Source organism: Zootoca vivipara, chromosome 17, assembly GCF_963506605.1.
Source record: "Zootoca vivipara chromosome 17, rZooViv1.1, whole genome shotgun sequence".
NCBI classification, from domain to species: domain Eukaryota; kingdom Metazoa; phylum Chordata; class Lepidosauria; order Squamata; family Lacertidae; genus Zootoca; species Zootoca vivipara.
Window position 1 is genome coordinate 18138769 of NC_083292.1, and position 25543 is coordinate 18164311.

The 25543-nt window shown below is 47.7% G+C and overlaps 1 protein-coding gene across 1 annotated transcript in view; it reads right to left on the minus strand.

Moving 5' to 3' along the window:
* Positions 1-4188: 4188 nt before the first annotated feature.
* The window catches only part of OSBP2 (oxysterol binding protein 2), a 160786-nt gene continuing 139431 nt past the window's right edge, over positions 4189-25543 (minus strand). Inside the window, exons 8-14 of the mRNA XM_035097530.2 lie at positions 20190-20435; positions 18957-19077; positions 17416-17519; positions 16309-16404; positions 13085-13272; positions 10235-10455; positions 4189-6949 (exon numbers count right to left, since the gene is read on the minus strand). Coding sequence (XP_034953421.1) covers positions 6807-6949; positions 10235-10455; positions 13085-13272; positions 16309-16404; positions 17416-17519; positions 18957-19077; positions 20190-20435 — 1119 coding nt within the window. The 3' untranslated portion in view covers positions 4189-6806. The remainder of the gene's footprint in view (positions 6950-10234; positions 10456-13084; positions 13273-16308; positions 16405-17415; positions 17520-18956; positions 19078-20189; positions 20436-25543) is intronic.

Here is a 25543-nt window from a genome sequence, read left to right on the forward strand (position 1 = left end):
AATTAAGAAAAACACCTCTAACAGCTGGTTGATGATCTGCAATCACACTTTTTATGTGATTTTGTGTGTGTGTGTATGTGTTGTACACTGCTTTGGTTTTTTTTCTAATGCAATTGTAGGATGAATGTATTTTATAAATAAATGTGCACCACCTTCAGTTCCACAATGGAGGGCAGGATAAAAAGAAAACAAAATAGTTTTAAAAGCACCCCACTAAAATGGTCCATAATCAAAATCTAATACTAGGCAAGGGAAAAACCCTTTAAATAACAGATGCCTCTGGCAAAAGCTATTGGCAAACCCCAAAGCCTGACTGCATTCACTACACCCTTTTTTCAAAACTGGTGGCGATGGATGGAGCCCGAGAGAAACTGCCTTCCCCTGACACAGCCGTTTCTCCAACCTGGTGCCTTCCAGCTGTTTTGGACTACAACCAACTAGCACGCCACAGTCCAAAACCAATTGGAGGGCACTAGTAGGTTGCAGAGACAGCTCTAGAAGCTGTGATGCCCATCACAGGTTGGAGGAACTGGTACATGGGGTGGAGCCCCCTAGCTTCAGCTGCTAGTGGAGAAGCAAACAAGCTGCCCTGGAATCCACTGGAATGATAAGGGGCCACTCAGGCAATTGCAGGGATGCAGTGAAGTTTCCTTAAGAAACAGTTCACTGCCTATCATTGTGATTAGGCTGGGCTTCATGGTGCTTCTTTTGGCTTCAAAGAAAATTGGTGTGTGTGTGTCTTCAGAGGCCTTTCCTACCCATATTTCCAGCTAATCAAGGCCCTCAGGCACTGGGTAGCACCCCCCCCACACACACATTACCACCTGCAACTTAATTCGACCAAGATCCAAGACCCAGAAGCTTTTGCCAAATCCAGATGGGAAAATGGGAAGTTATAATACAAAGCAGCATGCCTCTGAGCACATGCAGTGTGTTGTTCCTTCCAAAGCCAACGGACCTCGCAGGTAGATGAACAGAGTCCCTTGAGCCCCTGAACTTTTGTGTTTACACATTCACCACTAATGGTGATATTCTCAGCTATCAGGCAATGGTTCTCCAAGCCGGGGATGAGGAACTGGTGGCCCCCTGGATGCTTTTTGACTCCCCATTGGCCTGTTAGCACAGCCAATGGTTAAGAGGGGTGATGGGAGTTGTAGTCCAGCAACTACAGAGCTTCCCAATGCTGCTTCCAAACCAAGAAACAGCCCAACCTCCCTAACTATATTATCCCCCACCTTTGGGCAGAAGCGATGGGTCTGACTCAGCACAGTTTAAGGTTTAAAACTCCTGAATCCATTGTTTATTATTATTACCGTGTAAGCAAAGAGGGATCACTCACAATAATATTTGTTCGAAAGTATTACAAACAGCATTTACAGTTGTTGTTGTTGTTGTTTAGTCGTTTAGTCGTGTCCGACTCTTCGTGACCCCATGGACCATAGCACGCCAGGCACTCGTCTTGCACTGCCTCCCGCAGTTTGGTCAAACTCATGTTCGTAGCTTCGAGAACACTGTCCAACCATCTTGTCCTCTGTCGTCCCCTTCTCCTAGTGCCCTCAATCTTTCCCAACACCCTCAATCTTTCCCAACAGTAGGATGACATTAAAATCCTCTGGTGGGACAAAAGTAGGAAAGGCCAGGAAGACGGCCAGGAAGACGGTGCTCTTGTTAAGTGTCGTCGTCATGCAGGGAGGGCAGGAAGAGGCGCTTGGTTAAAGGGGCTGCTTTGCCGAGTGACTCCCCTGCTGCGATCAAACCCCCCAAATTTGGGTGCCGTGCCTGGCTGCAAAGCTTCCGAGGACATTTCTGCACCTTCTCCAGTGATGCCAGGAAGTGTGTTCAAAGGAAAGGAATGGAAGCCCACAAACATCCCAGCCAGTGTTCACATACAAGCGGTATGACATTTCCCCTGCAATATAACACTCTTACAGAGCATGGCATTTTAACATTTCTTCCCATGTTCTCCCTGTTTTATTTCTTAAAGGCAGACGGTGGAGTTGTGCCATCTCTAGTCAAGCCGCCATTTGCTCAGGGTTCGGGCCCAATGCTCAGCTCTTTGGCTTGGTCTGTTGAGCAGTATATTCTGCTTTGGGAATGGGATGTCCCTTTCCTGCTCCAATCCCTGGACATTCAGGTGCCGACGCCTGAGGAGCCTAGCCTGCACTTGTCAGGTTTCATTTATTTAAACGGCAACGAGACCTTGTTACCGCCGAGTTGAAGATACGAGGGAAAGTGACACACTGCTTTGCTAAGACTCACAGTCAAGTAAGCACAGACAATAAGGCATTAGAAAGAGCTGTGATTCCCAGTCCGTTTTATTTTTTAAAAAAATGAAACTGAATTAGGCCTTTAAAGTGAAAACAAAAGCAAAGCAAGAAACCCCTGCGTCTTTTATTTTTTACAGCATTAAAAACTGAACTGAGAAAGAGTGTACAAAGAGTTGAAAACCACTGCTTGCTCGGTTGTTCCGTCTCTAGGTAAAAGAGCATCTTAGGAAGAGGGGCACCCAGGTGTCTTCAGCAACCTCCCCCCTCTTACCTGGTGCTTTCCAGATGTTTTAGACTACAACTCCCATCAGCCCCAGCCAGCATGGCGAAGTGATATTGGGGGCTGATGGGAGCTGTGGTCCAAAACACTGGGAGGAAACCAGGTTAGGAAAAGCTCGTCCGGAATAATCACATCTGAGGCGGTCCAGCAGACTGGATCACATTGGCTTGGAAGTATTATGGGAAAATGCTAGTTTGTGGAAGGGGAAAGAGTCAGCCTGGCAAAAAGCCAGACACCCACCGCCCGCAACTATTGGAAAGCAGGTCCTCACAATGCAACGGATCTGTTTTAATTCTCCAGCAAGCCATTCCCATTTCTGAAGATGGTGCATTAGCTGTCTGGAAAAAAGGGGGGGGACGAGACCTCCACATTGCAGAACTGTCTCCAGCTGCAGAAAGTAAAAGGAGCTGAAGAAATGTAATCTAATCCCTGGAGGGAGATATCCTTTCCTGTCCCACTATGACTTCAGGCCAAATAGGTTGGTGGGTTTTTCAAGCATTAAAAACAAACCATGCCACACTCGTACAGGTAATGGATGTGCAAAAAAAAAAGTTTCTGTGCCCACGTCGGTGGAACAACGGCTCTGTCGTTTCCCCTTTCGATTCTGGAAAAACACGACCACCGTCCGCAGCCCCAGAACTCACAAAACTGCCTCCACGCTAGGCTGTATATATGAACAGGGGAACGTCAATTTTCAAAAAGTGTGTTTGAAAGAAATAATTTATCCAGATTAAAAGTCTCTCTCAATTCATTTGTAGTACAACTGTTCTACACACACACACACACACACACCCACACACCAGATTTTCAAGAATGGCATCAAACTTCTTTCGCTTCTGCCCAGGCATTTTGCTGCATGTCGTCGTTGTTACCTAAGAAAAACTACCCTTGTCGAAGACATAATGCTGACTCGATCGAAACGTTATCTATATATACGTTTTTATATATTTAAAACAGCAGTTCGTGGTGGACTTTGGCAACACTGCTGCAGCAGGTTTTGACTTTTAAAAAATAAAAATTCAGACGGACACATTTACATTCCCACCCCCCGCCAGCATACAGGAGCGAGGGGAAACAAATCTATAAGAAGCACCCCAAAAGTGGTAGTACCTTGAGTAATTTTTTTTTCAAGTAAAACACAGGAGGAACACCAGAAGCTACTGTTTTGGCTCGATGGGAATTTTCAGGAACAGGAAATGTGTTGTTTTCTTTAGAAAAGGATAGTTACTTCTTCTAGATTTGGGTAAGGGGGAACCTTTGGCTCCCCAAACTCGCATCAGATCCAGCAAGCATGGCCCATGGCTGGGGACGATGGGAATTGCATTTCAGCAACATCTGGAGGGCCAAAGCTCCCCCACACTGGATATGGATCAGCCTTCCCCAGGAGTAGTCCAAAACACCTGGGAGCTCACAGGTTTGGGGGGAGGCCGAGCAAGCAGGACACTTGGAAGTATCTCATTTTAAACACCCGCTGGGAGAAACGAACTTGCTCAAGAGGAAGCCGGCGCACACCCGGCCTGCTGAATCTATTCAGCCTGCGGCTTTGCAGCAAACGTTATATATAAATCAATGGTCTGGGGCACAACCCTGGAGACCGCTTTCCTGCGCAAGCCGTCGAAATGAACAGGTGCTCAGCATGGATGGGGTGCCTCTAACCTCAACACTTTTATTTTTTCTTGTTAAGAAAGAAAGACGGAGGACACCTACCCTGAAAAGAGGAATCAAGATTTACCGTACATGTAATTTGCACCATAAAAAGAAAATTCAGACAGAGGCACACATCCGTCTTCATTATTATCCCCCCCTTCTCTACTTTATGTACCATATAAATTTAAACAAAAATAATTATATATATATATTTATATATATAATATATATAAATTAGAAGCAAATAAATAATTACACTGAAATCAGCTGTTGGCATACATACTGATGTTCAGTCACTACAGTTACATTGTACGGTGTGTATATGCGTGTTTGTGTTTGTGTGTATTTGCACAGGTTATGTAGATTTGTATAAATATATAAATATACTGTGCAAAGGTGTGTGTGTGCATGTATATACATATATACTTGCAGACGCAGAGAGTAAATATCAGCTCCTACAGGTGCTGTGAGGGAAAGGGTTTTGGAAATCCCTCTTGGGGGTAACCTGACCGAAGACCTCCTCCCCTTTGCATTCTGGGGGCAGAGAGTGAAGCCCTGAAGTTGGTTATTGCTCGTTTTCTCCCCGCCGCCCCACATAAATGTGCCTGGCCACAAGAAATCTGCTGGTTCCTGCATCTGACAAGATGTGATTTTGTGAGCCAGAGGACTGGGCGGCTCTGTTTATCTTTTCCAAAGGCAAAAAGGCCTTATGGACCCTGTCCAGTTCTCAAAACGAGCCACCCATCCCATTGGACGTAAGAGACATTTGTCCCAAGCACCATTCTTTCGCAGGGAAACACACCAGGCAGCCAGGCCTTCGGCATCGGCAAACCAGCCGGCTTGAAAGAGGGACGTGGAAATCCAGGTGCCAGGCAGAACTTCCCTGGAACTCCCCCCCGGAAAACCAGAACTAGGGCTGAAACTAGAGAGCCTGCTTGTGCAAGTTCTGGCCAGGGGAGGAAGGCGAGTCAGTCGGGCAATTTAAGAACAGCTGGCAAAAGGGGATCAATGCCTCTGCGGCACAGATTTCAGAGAACGTGGGTTTGCCGGCAGCTCAGTGGCTGGCCTTGAATGACAAACGAAGGCGGGAGAGAGAATGTCTGAGAAAGACAGAGAGAGAGCACATTTTGACTTGCTACTTGTGAGGCATCTGGGATGAAGGCGTTTGTCCTTGGAAAACCCACTTTCCCCTCGACTGCAGCAGAGGGCAGTGCCCCCCCCCCGGCAGCTCCGCTCTCTGCATCCTCCAGAGTCACCAGGCCTCTGATGAAGAGGACAGCAAGCAAGGAGAGGGAGTGTCCATGTGTGCTTCCTACAAAGATGGCGCCAGCGAGGCCCACAGGGGTGTCTGTTTGCGCAAGGAGAGAGAGCTGCCCAGATGCGTCTCGCCACCAGCGTCACATTAATCGACAGCACCCAGGGCTCGGCAGTTTGTTGTGACTTCCTGGCTGTGTGAAAGAGCAGCCTTCTGGGTGTGTGATGGAGGAGGAGGAGGGTGCTGTTTCTAACCAGATAGATTGGGGGGGGGAGCCTTCGGATCCACCCTGCCTGGGTTTGCACCCAGCTCCTGTGCCAAAATCTCAAAGTTGAGGGGGGTGGGAACTAGCAAGATGGCATCGAGGTGTGTCAGGGTTCAACTCCAGCTCTCCCCAAGCCTAGCCGCACTGGGAAAGTCCTTTTTGGAAAAGAACAACCAGCTGGAGAATGGCAAAGGGGGGACTTCTCTACCAAGGGGTTGATTACAGAACCAAAATTAAATGGCCGTACACGCCCCAAAACTCAAAGCTGTCCAGAGACTTGATCTTTTAAAGACAAAATACCCAAAATATTGCCTGTTGACAGTATGGGAGAGAACTTAAACCACAGTTGTCAGAACGCTCCTCCAACCCTTCTCCCAAAGATGCAAAACTCTAAATGGGGTTGGGGAAAGTTATTGGCTTGTTAACTCCCCCGCCCCCAAGACACCGCACTTTCTCCCTGGAATTTAAGACCCACCTGGGACATGGGTTAGGGAGTTGCTGCATCTTTAGAAAAAGAACCTGAATTATATGTATACTATTTTATATATATATATATATAAAGATATTTCAAGTCCCCAACACACAAATGAGAAAGGAAAAAAAATTAATCAAACATACATCATTCCCCCACAAATACGTGCATCTTTGGAAGTGTCAGAGCTTTGGTTAAGAGAACCGGAAGCTCAAAATATATAAGGAAGCTGCATCTCCTGATGCAGCAATAAATAGGCCAGGCTTAAAAAGAAAAGAAAAAAAGAAAAAGAAAAAAAAGATCCATCATCTCTCAATCCTAATTGGTAGCTTTAAAAAGTCACTTAAAAAAACAAAACAAAACCCCAAATGCCATTTCATTAGTGCATAAAAATAGGTTTGGAATTCCCTGTTTGGTTTTTGTCTTGCAGCTTTTCTCTTTTCTCTTAAAAAAATCTGCATTTTATTTAAACTCTTGTGTGTTTCTTTGAAGTGTGTGTTGACCAGCGGGACGCTGCCCGGAGTGCTTCTGCTACCAGCTCCTCTTTCCTGTGGGCAGGATGGGGGGGGGGAGAGGCTCCCCTCCCGCCCCGGGAGACGCCAGTCCAGCTCAGAAGCCGCTCAGAATATATTGGGGCATAAACTCCACTGCTGCTGGTCCTTCGCTTCCCAATATCCACCTTTGTAAACGCACATCAGCTCCCCGGTGGCCGGGTCAACCTTCCGCTCAAACCACAGCGGGCTGTAGCCTCTGTAGTCCTTGCCTGCAAAGAAAAGGAAGAGGGAAGAGGTTAACACAGCGGTCTTGGAATTTACGCAAGAAGAGTCCTGTTCTCGCAGTGGCCAACCAGGTGCTTGCGGGAAGCCGGGACCTGAGCACAATTTCCCTTCTTGTGGTCTCCAGCAACTGGTATTCAGAAGCATCGCTGCCTCCATCTGTGGGGGCAGAGGACGTCCATCATGGGTAGGAGCAGTGCTTTTTTCGGGGGTGGGGGGGGTGAGGAGAAGATACTAAAAAACAACAAATTTTTAGTTTCTTCTCTAGCACGGTGAATCGTCAGTTCCGTTGCCACGTCCGATGGCGGCCTCATTTTCTGTCATGGTGTTTCCTGAGTCTCGGACGGAAGCGAGCGTTTAATGTGTGAAGCAGTGTGGAATGCATTTAGACCAGGCATCCCAAACTTTGGTCCTCCAGATGTTTTGGACTACAATTCCCATCTTCCCCGACCACTGGTCCTGTTAGCTAGGGATCATGGGAGTTGTAGGCCGAAACACCTGGAGGGCCGCAGTTTGGGGATGCCTGATTTAGACACTGTAGCCAACTTAACGTTTATAAAATTGGCAGGCCCTCCCCTTTGAGTTTGTTTAAGCCTTCAGTGTATGAAAATTCATGGTTTTTGAAAGGACGGCATTTGGCGACGGACACCAACAGCAAGCAGAGGAATCATGAAGATGTTAGTGCACACAACTTCATGCCAAATGTGGAAGTTGCTGTGAGCTGTCGGCTGTGTAATATGAGGTAATGCATGTTCTTTGTACTTTTGTCCATGTACTGTCTTTATTTTTCCTGATTTGAACTATAAAATGGTGGTTTTCTTGAGTCAAAATGAGAGTACCCCTAAATATTTTTTTAGGAAAAAAAAAGCACTGGCTAGGAGCCACCAACAGTCCCCTCCTCCACGAATTTGTCCAATCCTCTTTTAAAGGCATCCACGTTGAGGGCTATCCCTGCCTCCTGCGGGAGGGAGTTCCACAGTTTCAACTATGCGCTGCTTAAAAGACAACTTTCTCTTTTATCTGTCCTGCATCTTCCAACGTTCAGCTTCACTGGCACCGAGCTGTTCCCCGTTCATCGCACAAATGCACTAGGATTCTAAAGGGTTTCACAGGATGACGACATGTGCTCTGTGATTTGAGAGAGGAGAATCAGAAGGTGGTGTACCCAACGCAGCAGACAGGCCAACCCGTGATGAAGACTTGGGACATTGGCTTGTGATGCAATCTAATCCTTGGGTTCCTCAATTCCTTTCTATATGTGTTGCCCATTTTTTCCACGGCTGCTTGCTATGTGAGTCTTCCATTAGTACCAACCTGGCACCCTCCAAATGTTTTGGATTACCAGCTGCCAGCTTCCCTGGCCAGCATGACCGGTTGATGCATGGCTGAGGCCCATGGGACTTGTAGTCCAAAGAATTTGCCTGTGCACTGTCTTGCTAGAGGGGTGCAAACTCTGGTTATCTCCCGCTTGGACTACTGCAATGTGCTCTACGTAGGGCTACCTTTGAAGGTGACCCGGAATCTACAGCTAATCCAGAATGCGGCAGCTAGACTGGTGACTGGGAGCGGCCGCCGAGACCACATAACACCGGTCCTGAAAGACCTACATTGGCTCCTAGTATGTTTCCGAGCACAATTCAAAGTGTTTGTGGTGACCTTTAAAGCCCTAAATGGCCTCAGCTCAGTATACCTGAAGGAGCGTCTCCACCCCCATTGTTCAGCCCGGACACTGAGGTCCAGCTCTGAGGGCCTTCTGGTGGTTCCCTCACTGCGAGAAGTGAAGCTACAGGCAGAGGGCCTTCTCAGTAGTGGCACCCACCCTGTGGAATGTCCACAGAGAGCCAGTGTGGTATAGTGGTTAAGAGCGGTAGACTCGTAATCTGGGGAACCGGGTTCGCGTCTCCGCTCCTCCACATGCAGCTGCTGGGTGACCTTGGGCTAGTCACACTTCTTTGAAGTCTCTCAGCCCCACTCACCTCACAGAGTGTTTGTTGTGGGAGAGGAAGGGAAAGGAAAATGCTAGCCACTTTGAGACTCCTTCGGGTAATGATAAAGCGGGATATCAAATCCAAACTCTTCTTCCCCCATCAGATATTAAGGAGGCAACTAATTATGTAACATTTAGGAAACATCTGAATGCAGCCCTGTATAGGTAAGGTTTTTAAAAAAATATTTCATGTTTTATTATGTTTTTATATGTGCTGGAAGCCACCCAGAGTGGCTGGAGAAACCCAGTCAGATGGGCAGGGTACAAATAATAAAATAATAAAAATAAATCTATTATCATTATCAGCTTCAGCATCTTGAGTAGACAGACTACTTGCTCTAACACAGAGCTTTCCAAACTGTGTGTCGTGACACCTTAGTGCAGGCTTCCTCAACCTTGGCCCTCCAGATGTTTTTGGCCTACAACTCCCATGATCCCTAGCTAGCAGGACCAGTGGTCAGGGATGATGGGAATTGTAGTCTCAAAACATCTGGATGGCAGAGGTTGAGGAAGCCTGCCTTAGTGTGTAGTCATGCGAATGCTCTCCACACACTGCTCCTGGGGCTAGAAAGGGGTTAGCTTTAACTCCCGGTTTCCTAGTAAAACTGAATTACCGTACCGTATTGCAAAATTATGCATGTCTAAAAAGTGTGTCGCCAACATGGAAAGCTCAGCTCTAGCAGGAGGGGTCCCCAGGCAACTCGTTGGCCTCAGAACTCTTCCTGTTGTACTTTGGCCACAACCGCAGCACACATTTAAAGTGCTACAATGCCCCCCCCCCAAAACAGTCAGGTCTCTCCCTTGAAGAGTTGCGGGGAGACCCTTATTCCTCCCCTGGAGCTAAAATTCCCAGAGTTCCCTGGGAAGAGGGATGGGTTGAGAGAGAGCCGGTGGTGATGTAGTGGTTAGAGTCTTGGACTAGGACCTGGAAGACCAGGGTTCGAATCCCCACTCGGCCCTGAAGCTCCCTGGGTGTAAGCCTGGGCCAGTCACTCGCTCAGCCTAACCTACCTTGCAGGGTTCTTGTGAGGACAACATGCGGAGAACTCTGCACGCCACCTTGGGCTGCTTGGCGGAAAAGGTGCGGCAAAAATGCCATTAATAATAATTGTCAAGCCACTCTAGGAACTGTAGCCCTGGGAGGGGAATAGGAGTCTCTCCTCACAAACTCTCCGCACCTGTAGCAAACTACAGCTCCCAGGATTCTCTGGGGGAAGCCACGACTATTTAAAGGGGTATCATACTGCTTTAAATGTATGGCGTGGATGTGGCCTTGGACCCGTACCTTCCTCCAGGGCCTCCGCCGCCTCTGCCTCCCGCTTGCGCCGCACGGCCCGCTGCTTCTCTTCCAGCCGCTGCTTCTCCGCGTTGGCTTCGTCCCACTTGCCGTTCTCCATGAGCCGCTGGTCAGGCCTCTGGCGGCTGTCCGTGGGGGCTATCCTATCCTCGGGCTCGTTCAGCGTCAAAGCCAGGGTGGAGAAGAAGTACATGTTTTCAGCGTTCTCCCTGCAGGAGGAAGACCCACGGCTGGTTTAAGAAAGAGCGTGTGTCCATTGCATGAATGGGCCTAGGTGTTTGGCCATCTGAAGTCCCCTTCCCATGGCTAAGATCATAGCAGGGATAGCTGAACTACTGCTGTCTATGCTCTGGTAACTTCAAAGTCAGATTACTGCAATGTGTTATATGTAGGGCTGCGTCTGAAGATGGTTCAGAAACTTCAGCGAGTGCAGAACTCAGCAAGACGGTTGCTCGCCGGAGCAAGACCGTTTGAGCATATTACGCTGATCCTGGTCCGACTGCACTGGCGACCGATTTGTTTCCGGGCCCAATTCAAAGTGCTGGTTTTGACCTATAAAGCCTTAAATGGCTCAGGACCGCAAGACCTCAAGGACCGCCTCTTTCCATATGAACCTACCCAGACGCTGAAATCATATTCTGAGGTCTGGAGTGTGGCAACATGAGAACGAGCCTTTCCTGCAGTGGCTCCCCGTCTGTGGAATTCTCTCCCCAGGGTAGTTCACCTGGCACCTTCATTATACACCTTTAGGCGCCAGGCAAAAACGTTCCTTTTTAACCAGGCCTTTGGTTGACCTGATGGACATCCTATACCAGGCACCCCCAAACTTTGGCCCTCCAGATGTTTTGGACTACAATTCCCATCATCCCTGACCACTGGTCCTGTTAGCTAGGGATCATGGGAGTTGTAGGCCAAAACATCTGGAGGGCCGCAGTTTGGGGATGCCTGTCCTATACCCTTTTAAAAATGTGACTCTTTTTCGGGGGAGGGGGTATTGCTTTTATTTTTATTATATATATTGTGATCTTTTCTGTGAACCGCCCCGAGACCTCTGGGTACAGGGCGGTATATAAAATCAATCAATCAATATTAAAATAAAATAAAATAAAATAAAAACACGTGGTGGCATTTTTGCACGCGATTAACTGGTCACATGCAGCTGCATTTCAACTGACACAGAAATAACTTCCCAAGGGATCAGCCCCCAGTGGAGCGCAATCGTGCCAAGATAGTTATGAGCATAGTGTGGAAACACAAAAACGGGCCGTTTCAATGTGGCTTCCCTCTTGTGCTCTCCCCAGGGAGGCTCACTGGGCGCCACTGCTACATATCCTTAGCCACCAGACAAAAGCATTCTCTTTTCATCAGACCTTGGCTTTTAATTATCTATGGCGTTTTTGCACAGGCGGGATGCTTTAATGTAGTTAAAAGCAAACAAACAAGATTATAAAAAAATTCCTTCAGCAGCACCTTAAAGACCAACTAAGTTTTTATTTTGGTATGAGCTTTCGTGTGCATGCACACTTCGTCAGATACACTATCTGAAGAAGTGTTATCTGAAGAAGTGTGCATGCACACGAAAGCTCATACCAAAATATAAACTTAGTTGGTCTTTAAGGTGCTACTGAAGGAATTTTTTTATTTTGCTTCTACTCAGACCAACACGGCTACCTACCTGTAACTAAAACAAGATTATGTTTTAGATTTTTTAAATGCTGGTTTTCATGTATGTATGTATGTATGTATGTATGTATGTATGTATGTATGTATGTGGGGTTTTTTATTTTTATATTGCTTAAAATACTCTAAGTCACTTTGAGTGGCCATGGCAAAAACTCCAACTAATATACTTAGTAGTGACTAGAGTCCCCTAGGGCATGGGACTTAGGCCACGAGGGGCAAGGGTTCAAACACACACTAAACCACAAAGCTCTCTGGTAGTTGACCTTGGGCCAGTCATTGCCTCTTGGCCTATACAGCTGCTTACTAATCTTTCCTGGTTTTCTTACTGGCCCTTCACCATGAGGTCCAGGGGGGAAAGTGACAACATTATAAAAATACAATATTTGAAATTGGCTGAAACAATTTACAATCAGACAAATAGGATGGGATATATATATATTCTTTATGTGTATGTGTCAAAGGTCCATCAGCTTATGACAAAAGCTCTGTAATGTTCAAGAAGCACCTCTCGCCAAGAGAGAATTCCACAGGGGTTGCCACAGAACTCTTGGGGAATTACCAAAAGGGTGCCTACCTCGCAAGGTGGTTGTGAGGGAAAAAAACACGGAGAGGGAAACCCAGGCCCACCGCCTTGCAACTCCTCGGAGGAGAGGTGGGATGTAAATGCAACTTCAGAAGGTTGAAACGAGTAAGAAGGCAGGCAGGGAGGCTGCCATTTGGATTTCTGCGCCTGTTACACCCTCCCTCCCTCCCCTGCCCCGCAGCGGCAGAACGCAAGCAGGTCCAGGCTTAAATTCTGGGTCTTTGTCTTTGAAAAGGATGACCTCAACCAGCGACCTCCCAGAACCACCGTCAGCCAGATTAGGGAGCAGCAGCGACAGAGACAAGACTAATGGCCTGACTCAGCATTAGAGGTGTGGTCAGCCCGGGGTCATCCAGGTGTTGCCGAACTACGACTCCCATCATCCCTGGCCATAGGTTGCAGGGGCTGATGGGAGCTGCCGTTCGGCAACATCTGGAGAGGCACCCGCCGCACACAAGATCGCTTGCTGTTCGTCAGACCCATTAGCCACGGAAACGTGATTCTTATACCAGCCCCTAAAATATGCAGGCACGTGGGCTTGGCGACACCCGAGCCCTGTTGGGCGGACTCACGGAAGAGGGTATTTCTGCCACAGGACCTTGGGGGACAGCGTCTGGTAGACGGTTTTGGGCACCTTGCCCTCTGAGCTGCCGTTTCCTTGGGTGCTCTGCACGATTTTGGAACACTCCATCTTCTCGTCCCATGTGCCGGACATGACATAGTGACTTGTGCCCTCCGCATCCATGACTAGGCCTGTCACCTAGGAAGGAACATTGAGGAGTCAAAGCCCCTCCGTAGAAATGCAACGTCTGCCAGCGGCCGCATCCCACCCAGCTCGCGGTCTTCACAAAGTCCTAGAGCGCCCTTCCTCAATCTGGTTCCCTCCAGATGCTTAAAAGCACAACTTCCTTCATCCCTGACCATTAGACAAGCTGGCTAGGGCTGATTGATGTTAGAATCCAGCAACATCTGGAGGGCACAGGGTTGGAGAAGGCTTTCTTAGAGCGAGGGTGTTCCTAAAAGCCCTTGTCCTGCCGGCGGACTTGACAGTTTGCATTTCTTGGTACAGAAAGTACTGATCTGATGTGTAGAGATCGTTCCTAGTCTAATTAATTCAAGAGGCTTCTGGAAGCTTCTCTGTGTGAAAGAAACAAGCAGAAGGTTCATGATGTTTGGGTTATCCCTTCAGAGAAGCTGAGTACAACTGGCTTAAACTGGTTCTACTATCTCTTTCTGTCAAGGTCCTGCTGACTATAATAAGAATAAGGCCAGAAGGAGCCTGGGTTTCACTCTTTTCTCTCTCTCTTTCCTTCTGGTGTGGTGTTCTGTACATTGCATGCTTAGTGTTAAGGTTTAGATTTATTGTAAGTTATTGTAAAAAGGGACCCAGGTGGCGCTGTGGGTTAAACCACTGAGCCTAGGGCTTGCTGATCAGAAGGTCGGCGGTTCGAATCCCTGTGACGGGGTGAGCTCCCGTTGCTCGGTCCCAGCTCCTGCCAACCTAGCAGTTCGAAAGCACGTCAAAATGCAAGTAGATAAATAGGGACCGCTCTGGCGGGAAGGTAAACAGCGTTTCCGTGTGCTGCTCTGGTTCGCCAGAAGTGGCTTTGTCATGCTGGCCACATGACCTGGAAGCTGTACGCTGGCTCCCTCGGCCAATAATGAGAGATGAGCGTGCAACCTCAGAGTCGGTCACAACTGGACCTAATGGTCAGGGGTCCCTTTACCTTTACCTTTAAGTTATTGTAAGTTTAAGTTAAGTCTGCTGCCACTGGATTTCTTATGGACAGTGCCAATCCTGAATGTATTGGATTTGAGACCATTATGCTCATTTGCCTTCAGTAGCAGTAAAGCTCTGCTGGATGAAATATTAATTGCCTCTGGTCTTATTTTTTGGGAATCCTGCAACGTGTTTACTCTGCTAACTATATGTTGGAATCTGCTCTGGATCAATATTGAGTAGAATTCATGTCAGGGCTTCCCATGGGGGCTTCTGGTTGCCCAGTGTGAGGAAGCAGGACTAAATGGGCAATTGGGATTTTACGTTTTTATTGAATGCTTGAATGTCATCACTGTGTGTGTAATTCTGGAACGTTCCCCAGCAACTCTCGTGTGATTGGCTAATTTTGGCCACATGGGCGGCATCCTATTACATTCTCCGTTTTGTTTTGTGAGTGACTTGACTGTAACTGCTGCATCTCCCTGAACACTGAAGAATACTGGTAAATCAGATACCGGTAACTCTCTCTAAACGCAATAGGGCAGACGAGTGATGATGTTTCTGTGTGATTGTGACAGAAAGAGGTACAGTGGTGCCTCGCAAGACGAATTTAATTCGTCCCGCGAGTCGCTTCGTACAGCGAAAAATTAGTTTCGTGAAGCGGCTCCCATAGGAACACATTGAAGTGCGGTTTCCCGTAGGGTGCCTCGCAAGATGGGGGAAAAAATTCGTCTTGCGAGGCACCCTATGGGACGAAAAAAATCGTCTTGCGAAGCACGCCATAGGAAACTTCGTCTTGCGAGTCTCCATTGAAATCACAAAACGCTTTCGTTTTGTGAGTTTTACGTCTTGTGAGGCATTCGTCTAGCGAGGTACCACTGTACAGAAGTTGATGTTCTCCCAAAGAAGCAATAAGGACAAGTCTGCCGGAAGGAGAAAGTGGAAACCTCTCAGATGGAACTGCATGGCCTAGCTGGGCAATGGACCTAAGGCTGAGTGCAAGTATTGGAAAGAGAGAAAGACACAGCTTGTTTGAATCTTTAAAGAAGGAGCTGTAATCTTCAACTAAGAAAAACTAAGCCCATGCTTGAATAAGCATGTGAATGTAAATAATTTGCATATATTCTTCTTTAGGTCCTGCAGCCAATCGGAAGCCGCACCTTGGTTTTCGAATGGTTCTGGGAGTCGAACGGACTCCCGGAATGGATTAAGTTCAACAACCAAGCTACCACTGTAAAAGCTTTTGAATAGATCAACAGGTGTTTGGACATTGTTCTAATTTCAAGAAGAGAGTCAGTATTGCACAGGATTTGGCTTCCTAGCTGCAATTTAGCTACTCTGCTAGCACTTAGCACTGTCCAACGGACTTTGGTTACCTATGGAGAAAAGATTCATGGTGACCATAAAGGACTTTATAGGGGTTAAGCCTGTGGGTATCTTGGAACAGATGAGTCTTTGGCCATGAAATGACCATTGCAATTATAAAACGGATGATTCAATTTTATTATTGTAATACATGTATATGCTTTTGTTCAGACGTTATGTGGTGCCCTCCACATGTCGCTGAACTATAACACCCATCAAATCCCAACAGCATGGGGCCAGTGGTCAGGGATGATGGGAGTTATAGTCCAACACAACACCCGGAAGGCACCATGTTGGCCAACCCTGTTTCAACTAACTTATGCTCTCTGTTGTTGTTGTTGTTGTTTTTCCTTTTAAAAATAGAACTTTTTATTTAATTTTCAGGAAACTGAACATAAAAGTTTCCCTCCCTCTCTCCCAGAACAGACGATCCGTTCATCAAGTCTTGCCATAAACTTGTTTGGTCAATTCGGTGGGTGCTAGTCATTGAAATGTTCTTTGAGAATCTTATAAAAGGGCACCGTATTTCAATGAAGTCACATGTGCTGTTCAGAGCAGGCATCCCTTTTTGTCTGTTTTTCAGACAAAGCAATTGCCCATACATTCTGCCACCATGTGTGGATGTTCCAAGTCCAACAACTTCTAGAAGGCCACAGATTAGTCACCCCCAGTATAAAGGCAGAGTAGCCCTGCATCTCTCGGGGTGCCTACCTTTCGGGGGACATCTCTGGAGAAATAGCTGTAGGGAGTGAATTTCAGTTGGCATTTGTCTTTTGATTTGTAGTTGATTATTTCTATGTCACCAGACTAGGGAAAAAGAGAGAGAAAGAAGACAGAAAATGCAAAAAAGATTAGTTCTACATTTCTCCAGCAATGCAGGAGAGATTTCTTAACTCTCAAAATAATATGGGGGTAACCTCTGTGTATCCTCAGAGCTCCATGTGCATTATTCTAAACCACAAAAGGGCTTTAAATCATGCCTTTTTTAAGCAATGCCAAACACGTGCCAAAATAAGATTGAATGCAACTATTTAAAACACAGGGATGTGCATGAAAAACCTATTAGGTTAAAAGCAATAATATATCAACTTGCAACAGGGTTGTTTCCGCAAATATTTAATCATTCCTACATAGAGGCCAATTACTCAGATGTAACAAACATTTGTCTTGCGGGATGGGAAGTCTATTGGGCCATTTCACACACTTGATGGCAGCAAGTCTGGGCTCGCCAGCGAAGGTGAAGTCGGAAGGGAGTCACTGTGCCCTATCTCAGCTTGCCAAAGAGCGTACCTGTTCTGTCGCTCACTTGCAAATGTGTGCTGCTGCTTTCACTCTTTACACCTTCAGGGGAGCACATGAATGCGCAATGTGTGAGAAGGCTCACAGGAAGCCCTCAGTAATGTATAAGGAGGCCCACCCGCTGTCCCTAGTATGGGCTCCATTCTCAGTGTGGTACATAGTTAAAACTATGGAACTCACTCCTGCAGGGAGGCACCAGGGATCGCCATCAGGTTGGATGGCTTTCAAAGAGGACTGGACCAATTCATGGAAGAGAAGTGGGTACTAGCCACAATGCCTATGCTCTGCCCCGACAGCAGGAGAGCGCAGTGCTCCTTGCTAATGGTTGCTGGAAACCACAGCAGGGGAGAGAGCTCTTGTGCTCAAATCCTGCCCACTGGGGCATCCAGTTGGCCACAGGGAGAACAGGATGCTGGACCAAAGGGGCTATTGGCTTGATCCAGTGAGCTCTTCTTGTCTTCTTCCGTTAATTCCCCCACCACCCGTGACCGCTAGGGGAGGAGTTCTTGCTCAGCTGACCTGGTCGATCCAGAGCTTGCCCACGATGATGTTGTGAACGGTGGAGGTCACCTTCTGCCAGACGTAGTGGTTGCCGCTGGAGTGGAATTCCAAGTGGATGTAACCTGCAGGGAAGGAAAGAGGTCCTGCTTGTGGGCTCCCCGTGGGCCACAGTGGGAACAGGATGCTGGGCTAGATGGACTTCTGATCTAATCCAGGCAACAGGCTCTTCAAAGGCCTCTCATTAAGGGGTGGGGTTTCTGATGAAGATCATGAGCTTCCTCACTGCCCACCATGAAGATGGACTAAATATTCCATCGTGCCTGGGCAGCAGGATTCACGTAACAGGAAAAAAGGGACAAAGGGGGGTTCTGGAAGGGTGTTTCTTATAGGATCCTCATGAAGGCACATTTTTTGGGCAGGGTCCACACAACATGGTTGGCATCAAAATGCCAGCCCACCCATCTATCCCCAATTTGATCCAGATTTACATTTCCTGGGTGTGTGTGTGTCTAACTTTGGTAATTTAAAAAAGTCCCAACATCATCTGTGGACCCACTGACTGGAAGCAGTATCCCAGGGTTTGGGGCAGGACATTCCCAGCCCTACCTGGAGATGCCAGGGCCTGAACTTGGGACCTTCTGCATGCATTGCAAATGCTCCATCCCTATGCCACAGGGATGCCAAAGATTCCAACATGTTCCAACTTTGAAATGGCAGCATAAGCCAGTCTAGAAAGGGGTCTTTCTGCTCTTTCTCAAATATTCTAGCAGCCATCGCTGGGACCATTAGAGGGAGAGGAGGGGGGCGGCTCAGAGCATCCCTTTCTCTACCAGCCGACTCCCACTGCTGAGGTTGTCAGCTCCTCTATCAGGTTTAGAATCAGTTCCACGACCTGCTGTATTGCTGCCTGCCATGCACATGGAAAGACCTTTGGAGAACTTCAAGGCAGTGTAAGGGCACTCCTAGACTGTCACTATTTTCATATGGGATTCAGTCAGTAGTCGGCAAAAAAAAGGAAAAAAAGGTTGATTTGGTGCTCTTAAATAGAGGAGGAGATCTCTTAGATCAAGGTTTCCCCAACTTGGGTCTCCAGTTGTTTTTGGATTACAATTCCCACCATCCCTGACCACTGGTCCTGCTAGCTAGGGATGATGGAAGTTGTAGTCCAAAAACAGTTCGGGAAACCCTGCCTTAGAGATACAAGGAATTCCCCAACAACAACGGGCCTAAGCCACTGTGTATAGCTTTCTTGGTCCGAGCGTGGTGCTGATAATGCCAAGGTTGCAGGTTCGATCCACGTAATTGACAGCTGCATATTCCTGCATTGTAGGGGGTTGGACTAGATCAGGCCTACAACTCCCATGATCCCTAGCTAGCAGGACAAGTGGTCAGGGATGATGGGAATTGTAGCCTCAAAACATCTGGATGGCCGAGTTTGACGAAGCTTGGACTAGATGATCCTTAGGGTCCCTTCCAACCCTATGATTCTATGATCGATGCCAAGGAATGATTAGCTGCCGAAGACACAGAACGTTCTACCTGGGGAGCAGAGTGCTTACCCAGTGGCATGATGGAGAGGTATTTGCCTCGGAACTTGCTGGCAATGGTGATTTCCTGCCACAGTGTCCAGCCTCGCTTGGAATAGACATGATGGGCTGCGGCCGGAGGGTGATGACTCACCTGGAGTGAGGGGAGACCCAAGGAGAAACAAACCCCAATGGTGTTAGGTCTAAGTGGTTGCATAACAGTTCAGCAGGCCCACAACTTATGCAAGGGTTATGTTCCAGGGGTCAGTGCACAAAAGCAAAATTGCACAAAGTCAGAAGGATCCCTGGAACCACCCCCGTCATCTGAGATCGCAGACAGCCCTGTGAGATCTTGCCCAACTGTCCCAGAGCCCTGCAAGCAAGGTACTGGGCTTCAAAAGCTTTTTCTGCAAAGGAAAATCCTGTGGAGGTCCCACAAAATCTCGCGAGATCTCAGTATCCAACAGTCTCCTGCTCCCTTTCAATTTCTTTATTCACAACTAGTATCATGAAGCCCGTTAAATTAACGGGTGCTAGAACAGACCTGTTGCTCTAGCAACCTCGGAGACATGCGCAGAGCTGACATTGCTTGCCCGCCGCCACTTGCAACGGCCGCTGCTGCTTAGAAGTAAGTCCACGCGAGAAATAAACGGCCTTGCGAGTGCGCCTGCGTGGAGACAGAGTGTGCTTGCTCGCGAGCATGGGGCTATCTCGCGCGTCCTCTGGATTCTCTTACGAGAGCTGCTCCGAACGCCGAGAGGCTGAGCTCTCTTACGCGCCGGCCAACTCGCTCCGTCTCTGCGCTCCAAGTCCCAATGGCTGTCCGTGGGGCACATGCGCAGTAGCGCAATCCCACGGACACAGGGACTGGACGCAGAGACACTTGGACTTTATTATATAGGATCCGTCTAAAGTTGCAGTCGCATAAGAAAGATAGGCGTTAAGTTGCAGGCCTGCTGTAAACACTAAATCTATTAGGAGGTAATGGTTGCGAGCCCAGTTTTGTTTTGTTTTTTGCTCTGTAAAGTTTCCCTTCCTTCCTTTTCCCTTTTCTGTTTCTTATTGGATTGCTATTTTACCTTTACAGCAAAGTTCTGAACATTTAAAAAGGAACAAAGAAACAGAATAACAGATGCAAGTAATCTGGGTCTGAGCTGAAAGAGAATGGCAGGCCCAGGCAGAGGATGTCAACCGAGGTCTCCGTGGCCCAAACCCCACGTGGGCCCAGCCACAACAGCATGCCAGCTCCCCTCCCCTTTTCCTCACCTGCTCGCAGAGAGAGCGAAAACCCAGCTCATCTAGCCGGTCCAGCTCGTAGGTCTCGCCCAGGAGCGGATTGAATGGCTTCGCCGTCCGGTGGACTGTCGTCGAGTAGGAAGACACGGAGAAAGCAGCCACAAAGCACATCTGCTCAATGGAGCTCTCGCACTTGACAGCTTTGTCAAGCAGTTCGTGGTACTCGAGGTCCTCTGTCAGTCTCTGCAGCATGGAGAGCGGCTCATTGAAGTTCACCTGAAGAAAGCCAGAGAGGTCGGTTGCTAACCCATGGGGAGGAAGGGAATCGCTCTCTTTCTCTCTCATTTTTTTTAATTTGAAGGCATTTATATACCACTTAAAGGTAAAGGGACCGCTGACCATAAGGTCCAGTCGCGGATGACTCTGGGGTTGCGGCGCTCATCTCGCTCTATAGGCCGAGGGAGTCGGTGTTTGTGCACAGACAGCTTCCGGGTCATGTGACCAGCATGACAAATCCGCTTCTGGCGAACCAGAGCAGCGCACGGAAACGCCATTTACCTTTCCGCCGGAGCGGTACCTATTTATCTACTTGCACTTTGACGTGCTTTCAAACTGCTAGGTTGGCAGGAACTGGGACCGAGCAACGGGAGCTCACCCCGTCCCGGGGATTCCGATCGGCAAGCCCTAGGCTCTGTGGTTTAGACCACAGCGCCACCCGCGTCCCATTATATACCAGTATTTCAAAAATCTCCACGCAGCATTTTCTTTAACTCTCTGTAGACTTCGTCCCAAAAATTCCTTATTTTTGTACACCACCACCAAATATGCATAAAAGTTCCAATTTCTTCATTACATCTCCAGCAAATGTTGTTACTTCCTTTGTATATACATGTATAATAGTTAGAATATCATTCAGGAAGGAACCAGAAATTTTTCTCCTAAGCATGTTAAATGAAGAAATTAAGAAAAAAAAATAGATGTGTGTTATTGTTACAGTAGCCGCTAGAATCCTAATTGCACAAAATTGTAAAAGCGAAAAGACTCCAAAGATAGAAGATTGGCAAATGAAATTAATGGGATATAAAAATTTGGCTATAAAATATAGGATTTCAAAAGGAATAGGGAAGGAGAAAGCAGGGAAAGACTGGAAGTCCTTTGAGATATATCTAAAAAATAAGGTAGAAAAAGCGAATCTTGTGGCAGATTTATGAAGGGTGAGGAAATTAAAGAAAAAGAGAAATTGAAAATAAGGATGCATCAATCAAGAACAGAATAACTCAATATATAGGAATGGCTGGAAGTAGGGGAGGGGGGGAGGGGGGGTAGAAAAAAAAATATCCACGCAGCAGCAAGGGAGCGGGCACCTTATGCTCCAGTCCTACCGGATTCCTCCCTGCCAAATGCAAACCCTTTGATGGTTGCAGAAAGTCAGTGAGTGGTCTGGGTTACTTTTGCAAGTTGGGACCGGGGGGGGGGAGATCTATCCGCTGTCACACACACGAAAAACCATAGAATTGTAGAGTGGGAAGGGACCACGAGGATCCTCTGGTTCAACCTCCTGCAATGCAGGGATCCTTTTGCCCAACCTGGTGCTCAAACCCACAACCCTGAGACTACGAGGCTCATGTTGTACCGACTGAGCTACTCAGCGGTTTAAATGTCCTCGAGCAACCACTCCCAAAGCCTTCCAGATGATCTCCTTTGCTGTACGAATAGGAAACTGCCTCCGCTGTTGGGGGCTGCAAATGGGGGAGAGGGAGAGCTGTTGCGCTCAAGTCCAAGAGGCACCTGGCTGGCCACTGTGGGAAGATGATGCTGGACTAGATGGGCCCTTGGTCTGATCCTGCTACTGGACTCTTCTGTTGCTATTTATGAGGCGAGAAGGGATATATCAGGCATAGGCAAACTCGGCCCTCCAGATGTTTTGGGACTACAACTCCCATCATCCCTAGCTAACAGGACCAGTGGTCAGGGATGTTGGGAATTGTTGTCTCAAAATATCTGGAGGGCCGAGTTTGCCTGTGCCTGGGATATATGGATGAGGAAACAGCAAGCATCTTCCTATTTTATTTTAAAAAGGGAGGGGAGTGAATGTCATGTTGCAGCTGAGCGAGTAGGATTAGCAGCTTGGCTAGGAAACCCATAAAGGAGCATGTAATATATATATGCATGTAATATATATAATATATATATGCATATATAATTGCAGGTGGCGCTGTGGTTAAACCACTGAGCCTAGGGCTTGCTGATCAGAAGGTCGGCGGTTCGAATCCCTGTGACGGGGTGAGCTCCCGTTGCTCGGTCCCAGCTCCTGCCAACCTAGCAGTTCGAAAGCATGTCAAAATGCAAGTAGATAAATAGGAACCGCTACAGCGGGAAGGTAAACAGCGTTTCCATATGCTGCTCTGGTTTGCCAGAAGCAGCTTTGTCATGCTGGCCACATGACCTGGAAGCTATACGCCGGCTCCCTCGGCCAATAATGCGAGATGAGCGCGCAACCCCAGAGTTGGTCACGACTGGACCTAATGGTCAGGGGTCCCTTTACCTTTACCTATATAATTGCAAGTGTATGTGTCTGTATCTGAAGTCCTTTGTCATCCACACAAAAAGCTCCCCGCGAAGGAGGAAGATTTACCGTCATGCCAAAAGGATATTACATTTCCAATTCTCTCCCAGGGTGGCTTTGTTGTGTGAACTTTAATCTCTTTGCTGCCGCAAGGAGTGGCAATGACTGATTTAAGGGCTCCCTCGCTGGATCGTTCCATTTGGCCCACTGCTGCGATTTTACGGGTTGTGTGTAATGGATGCAGGGATTATTTATACATCGCAATGCTGCCAGGGCTATTAAGGGGCCTCTGTGTCCTTCGCCAGGGTCACGTTCCTGCGTAATTGAAGGGGAAAGACTCCCTGTTGACTCAAAGGGGGAGCGGAGACACTGTACAAAGACCAGGCTCTGCTGTGAGCAAGCCCCCTACCCACCCTCTTTCTCTGCTACCCACTGGGGGGGTGGGAGCATAGCTGTCAAGTTCTCCCTTTTTTTGAAGGGAAATTCCCGTATGCTGAATAGGCTTCCTCGCGAGAAAAGGGAAAACTTGACAGCTAAGGGTGGGAGGGAAGGAAAGGGGCCTAAGATTTTGGAACAGCAAGACCCTCTCCAGCAAAAGGGGGAAATGCTGGCGTTAGATACTCGAGGCTTAAGCAGATCCCCTTCACCGAGGGTGGGAAGCTGGGGGAAAGAGGCGAATACCTGTCGTGTGTTGGGGAAAGGCTGTAGCTCAGTGGAAAAGCATCTGCTCCCCATGCAGAAGGTCCCAGGTTCAATCCCCAGGGAGGGCTGGGAATCTCCTCTGCCAGTCAGTGCGGACTGCCCTAAGTTAGACGGACCAATTGTCTGACTTCAGTAAAAGGCAGCTTCCAATGTTCCTACACGGACTGGGATAACCAGGAGGTATGAAGGCCTACTTTATTAAATTTAAATGTGCTTCATTTGCGTTGAACTTAAAAACACACACAAGGGTATCTGCACCTCAGTTGGGCATTGGGGATTCCATGTTGACCATCGGGGGACAGATTTTCCCACCTGCCTTGCCCCACAGTCTAACCCCTGGACCTTTCTAAATGAATTTCTTAACGGGATACTTGGACTTGACCTATTGGTAAGCTGTATGTATATGTCAAATGAACTGTTTAAACTTTGTGGTTTCTCAAACTTGGGTCTCTGGCTGTTGTTGCGACTACAGTTCCCATCCTCCCTAGCTCAGGGATGATGGGAATTGCAGTCCAACAACAGCTGGAGATCCTAGTTTGAGAAACACTGGTTCAGCTGCTGATTATTAATTTTTTAGTAGTTACACAGGTAGGTAGCCGTGTTGGTCTGACGCAGTTAAAATAAAAATAAAAAATCCTTCCAGTAGCACCTTAGAGACCAATTAAGTTTGTCATAGGTATGAACTTTCGTGTGCATGCACGCTTCTTCAGATACACTGAAGCAGAAGTCACCAGACCCTTATGGTATAGTCAGAGGGTGGGGAGGGGTATTACTCAGAAGGGTGGTGGGAATGGGTGATTGGCTGATAGGAGTGGTAAACCTATTAACGACTGTTAACGACTGCAATTGGTCTTGCAGGAAAAAGCAAGGGGTGAGATGGCTAAAGAAAGCTTTATCATGTATAATGAGATAAGAATCCAATGTCCTTATTCAGACCAGGTCTCTCCATGGTTTTAAGATTGGTAATGAGTTGCAATTCAGTTGTCAACAGTCAACAGGCGTACAACTCCTATCAGCCAATCACCCATTCCCACCACCCTTCTGAGTAATACCCCTCCCCACGCTCTCACTATATATAACGGTCTGGTGACTTCTGTTTCAGTGTATCTGAAGAAGTGTGCATGCACACGAAAGCTCATACCTATGACCTACTTAGTTGGTCTCTAAGGTGCTACTGGAAGGAATTTTTATTTTTATTTTTTAGTGTTACGTTGAAGGAATATCATATGTCCTATTATGTATTGTTATTGTGTAGACATTTATTTTCTTTAATGCGAACCACTTTAGGCGCAAATTTACTTGTGAGAAATGCAGGCTATAAATATATTGACTATGACAATCTGCAAAAGGAAGAACTGCAAGAGCATCTCTGCTATGGAGAGCATCGGCGGCAGCAGCACCTGCCCTGCGTGGGCCCGATCAGGAAGCAGCTCTGGAAATGCAACAAGCATTCAATTACTTCCTGATTAAACATATCTGATTATTTCAAAAGCAGGCACTGCCAGAGGCTTGTGTGCTGCTGGGCCGCTGCCAGCCCCGGCTAGCTTTCCAGGCACTCCTGAGCAGAGCATGTAGGTGGCTTTCTTGCCTTTGAAGGCAGAGTTTCAACCTTCCCTCTTCCCACCAACAACTCCCCACAACAGAGACGGACTTGCTCAGCCCCACAAGCCACCTTAGCCACAAATCTTCACCACCACCGGCCAACCAGCCTTGTCACCAATGGGAAAACAAAAGGCTGGGATGTGAAACTGTTTTAGCCCTTTTTTCTATTGCCAAATGCCCCATTCTCTCCCTCCCTCCCTCCCTCCCTCTCCTTGCTATCTTATAGGGCAGGCATCCCCAAACTTGTGCCCTCCAGATGTTTTGGACTACAATTCCCATCTTCCCTGACCATTGGTCCTGTTAGCTAGGGATCATGGGAGTTGTAGGCCAAAACATCTGGAGGGCCGCAGTTGGGGGATGCCTGTTATAGGGTCAATTGTAAGCAGCATTAAATGAGCCTTTGCATCTAACAATTGGGTTTCTTGAAATGCCAGTAAGGGAGAAGTGGGTGTTGCAGGGGAGGGGGCTGATAAATTGACAGGTTGTGGGCAAATATGAAGATGGAATTTAACCC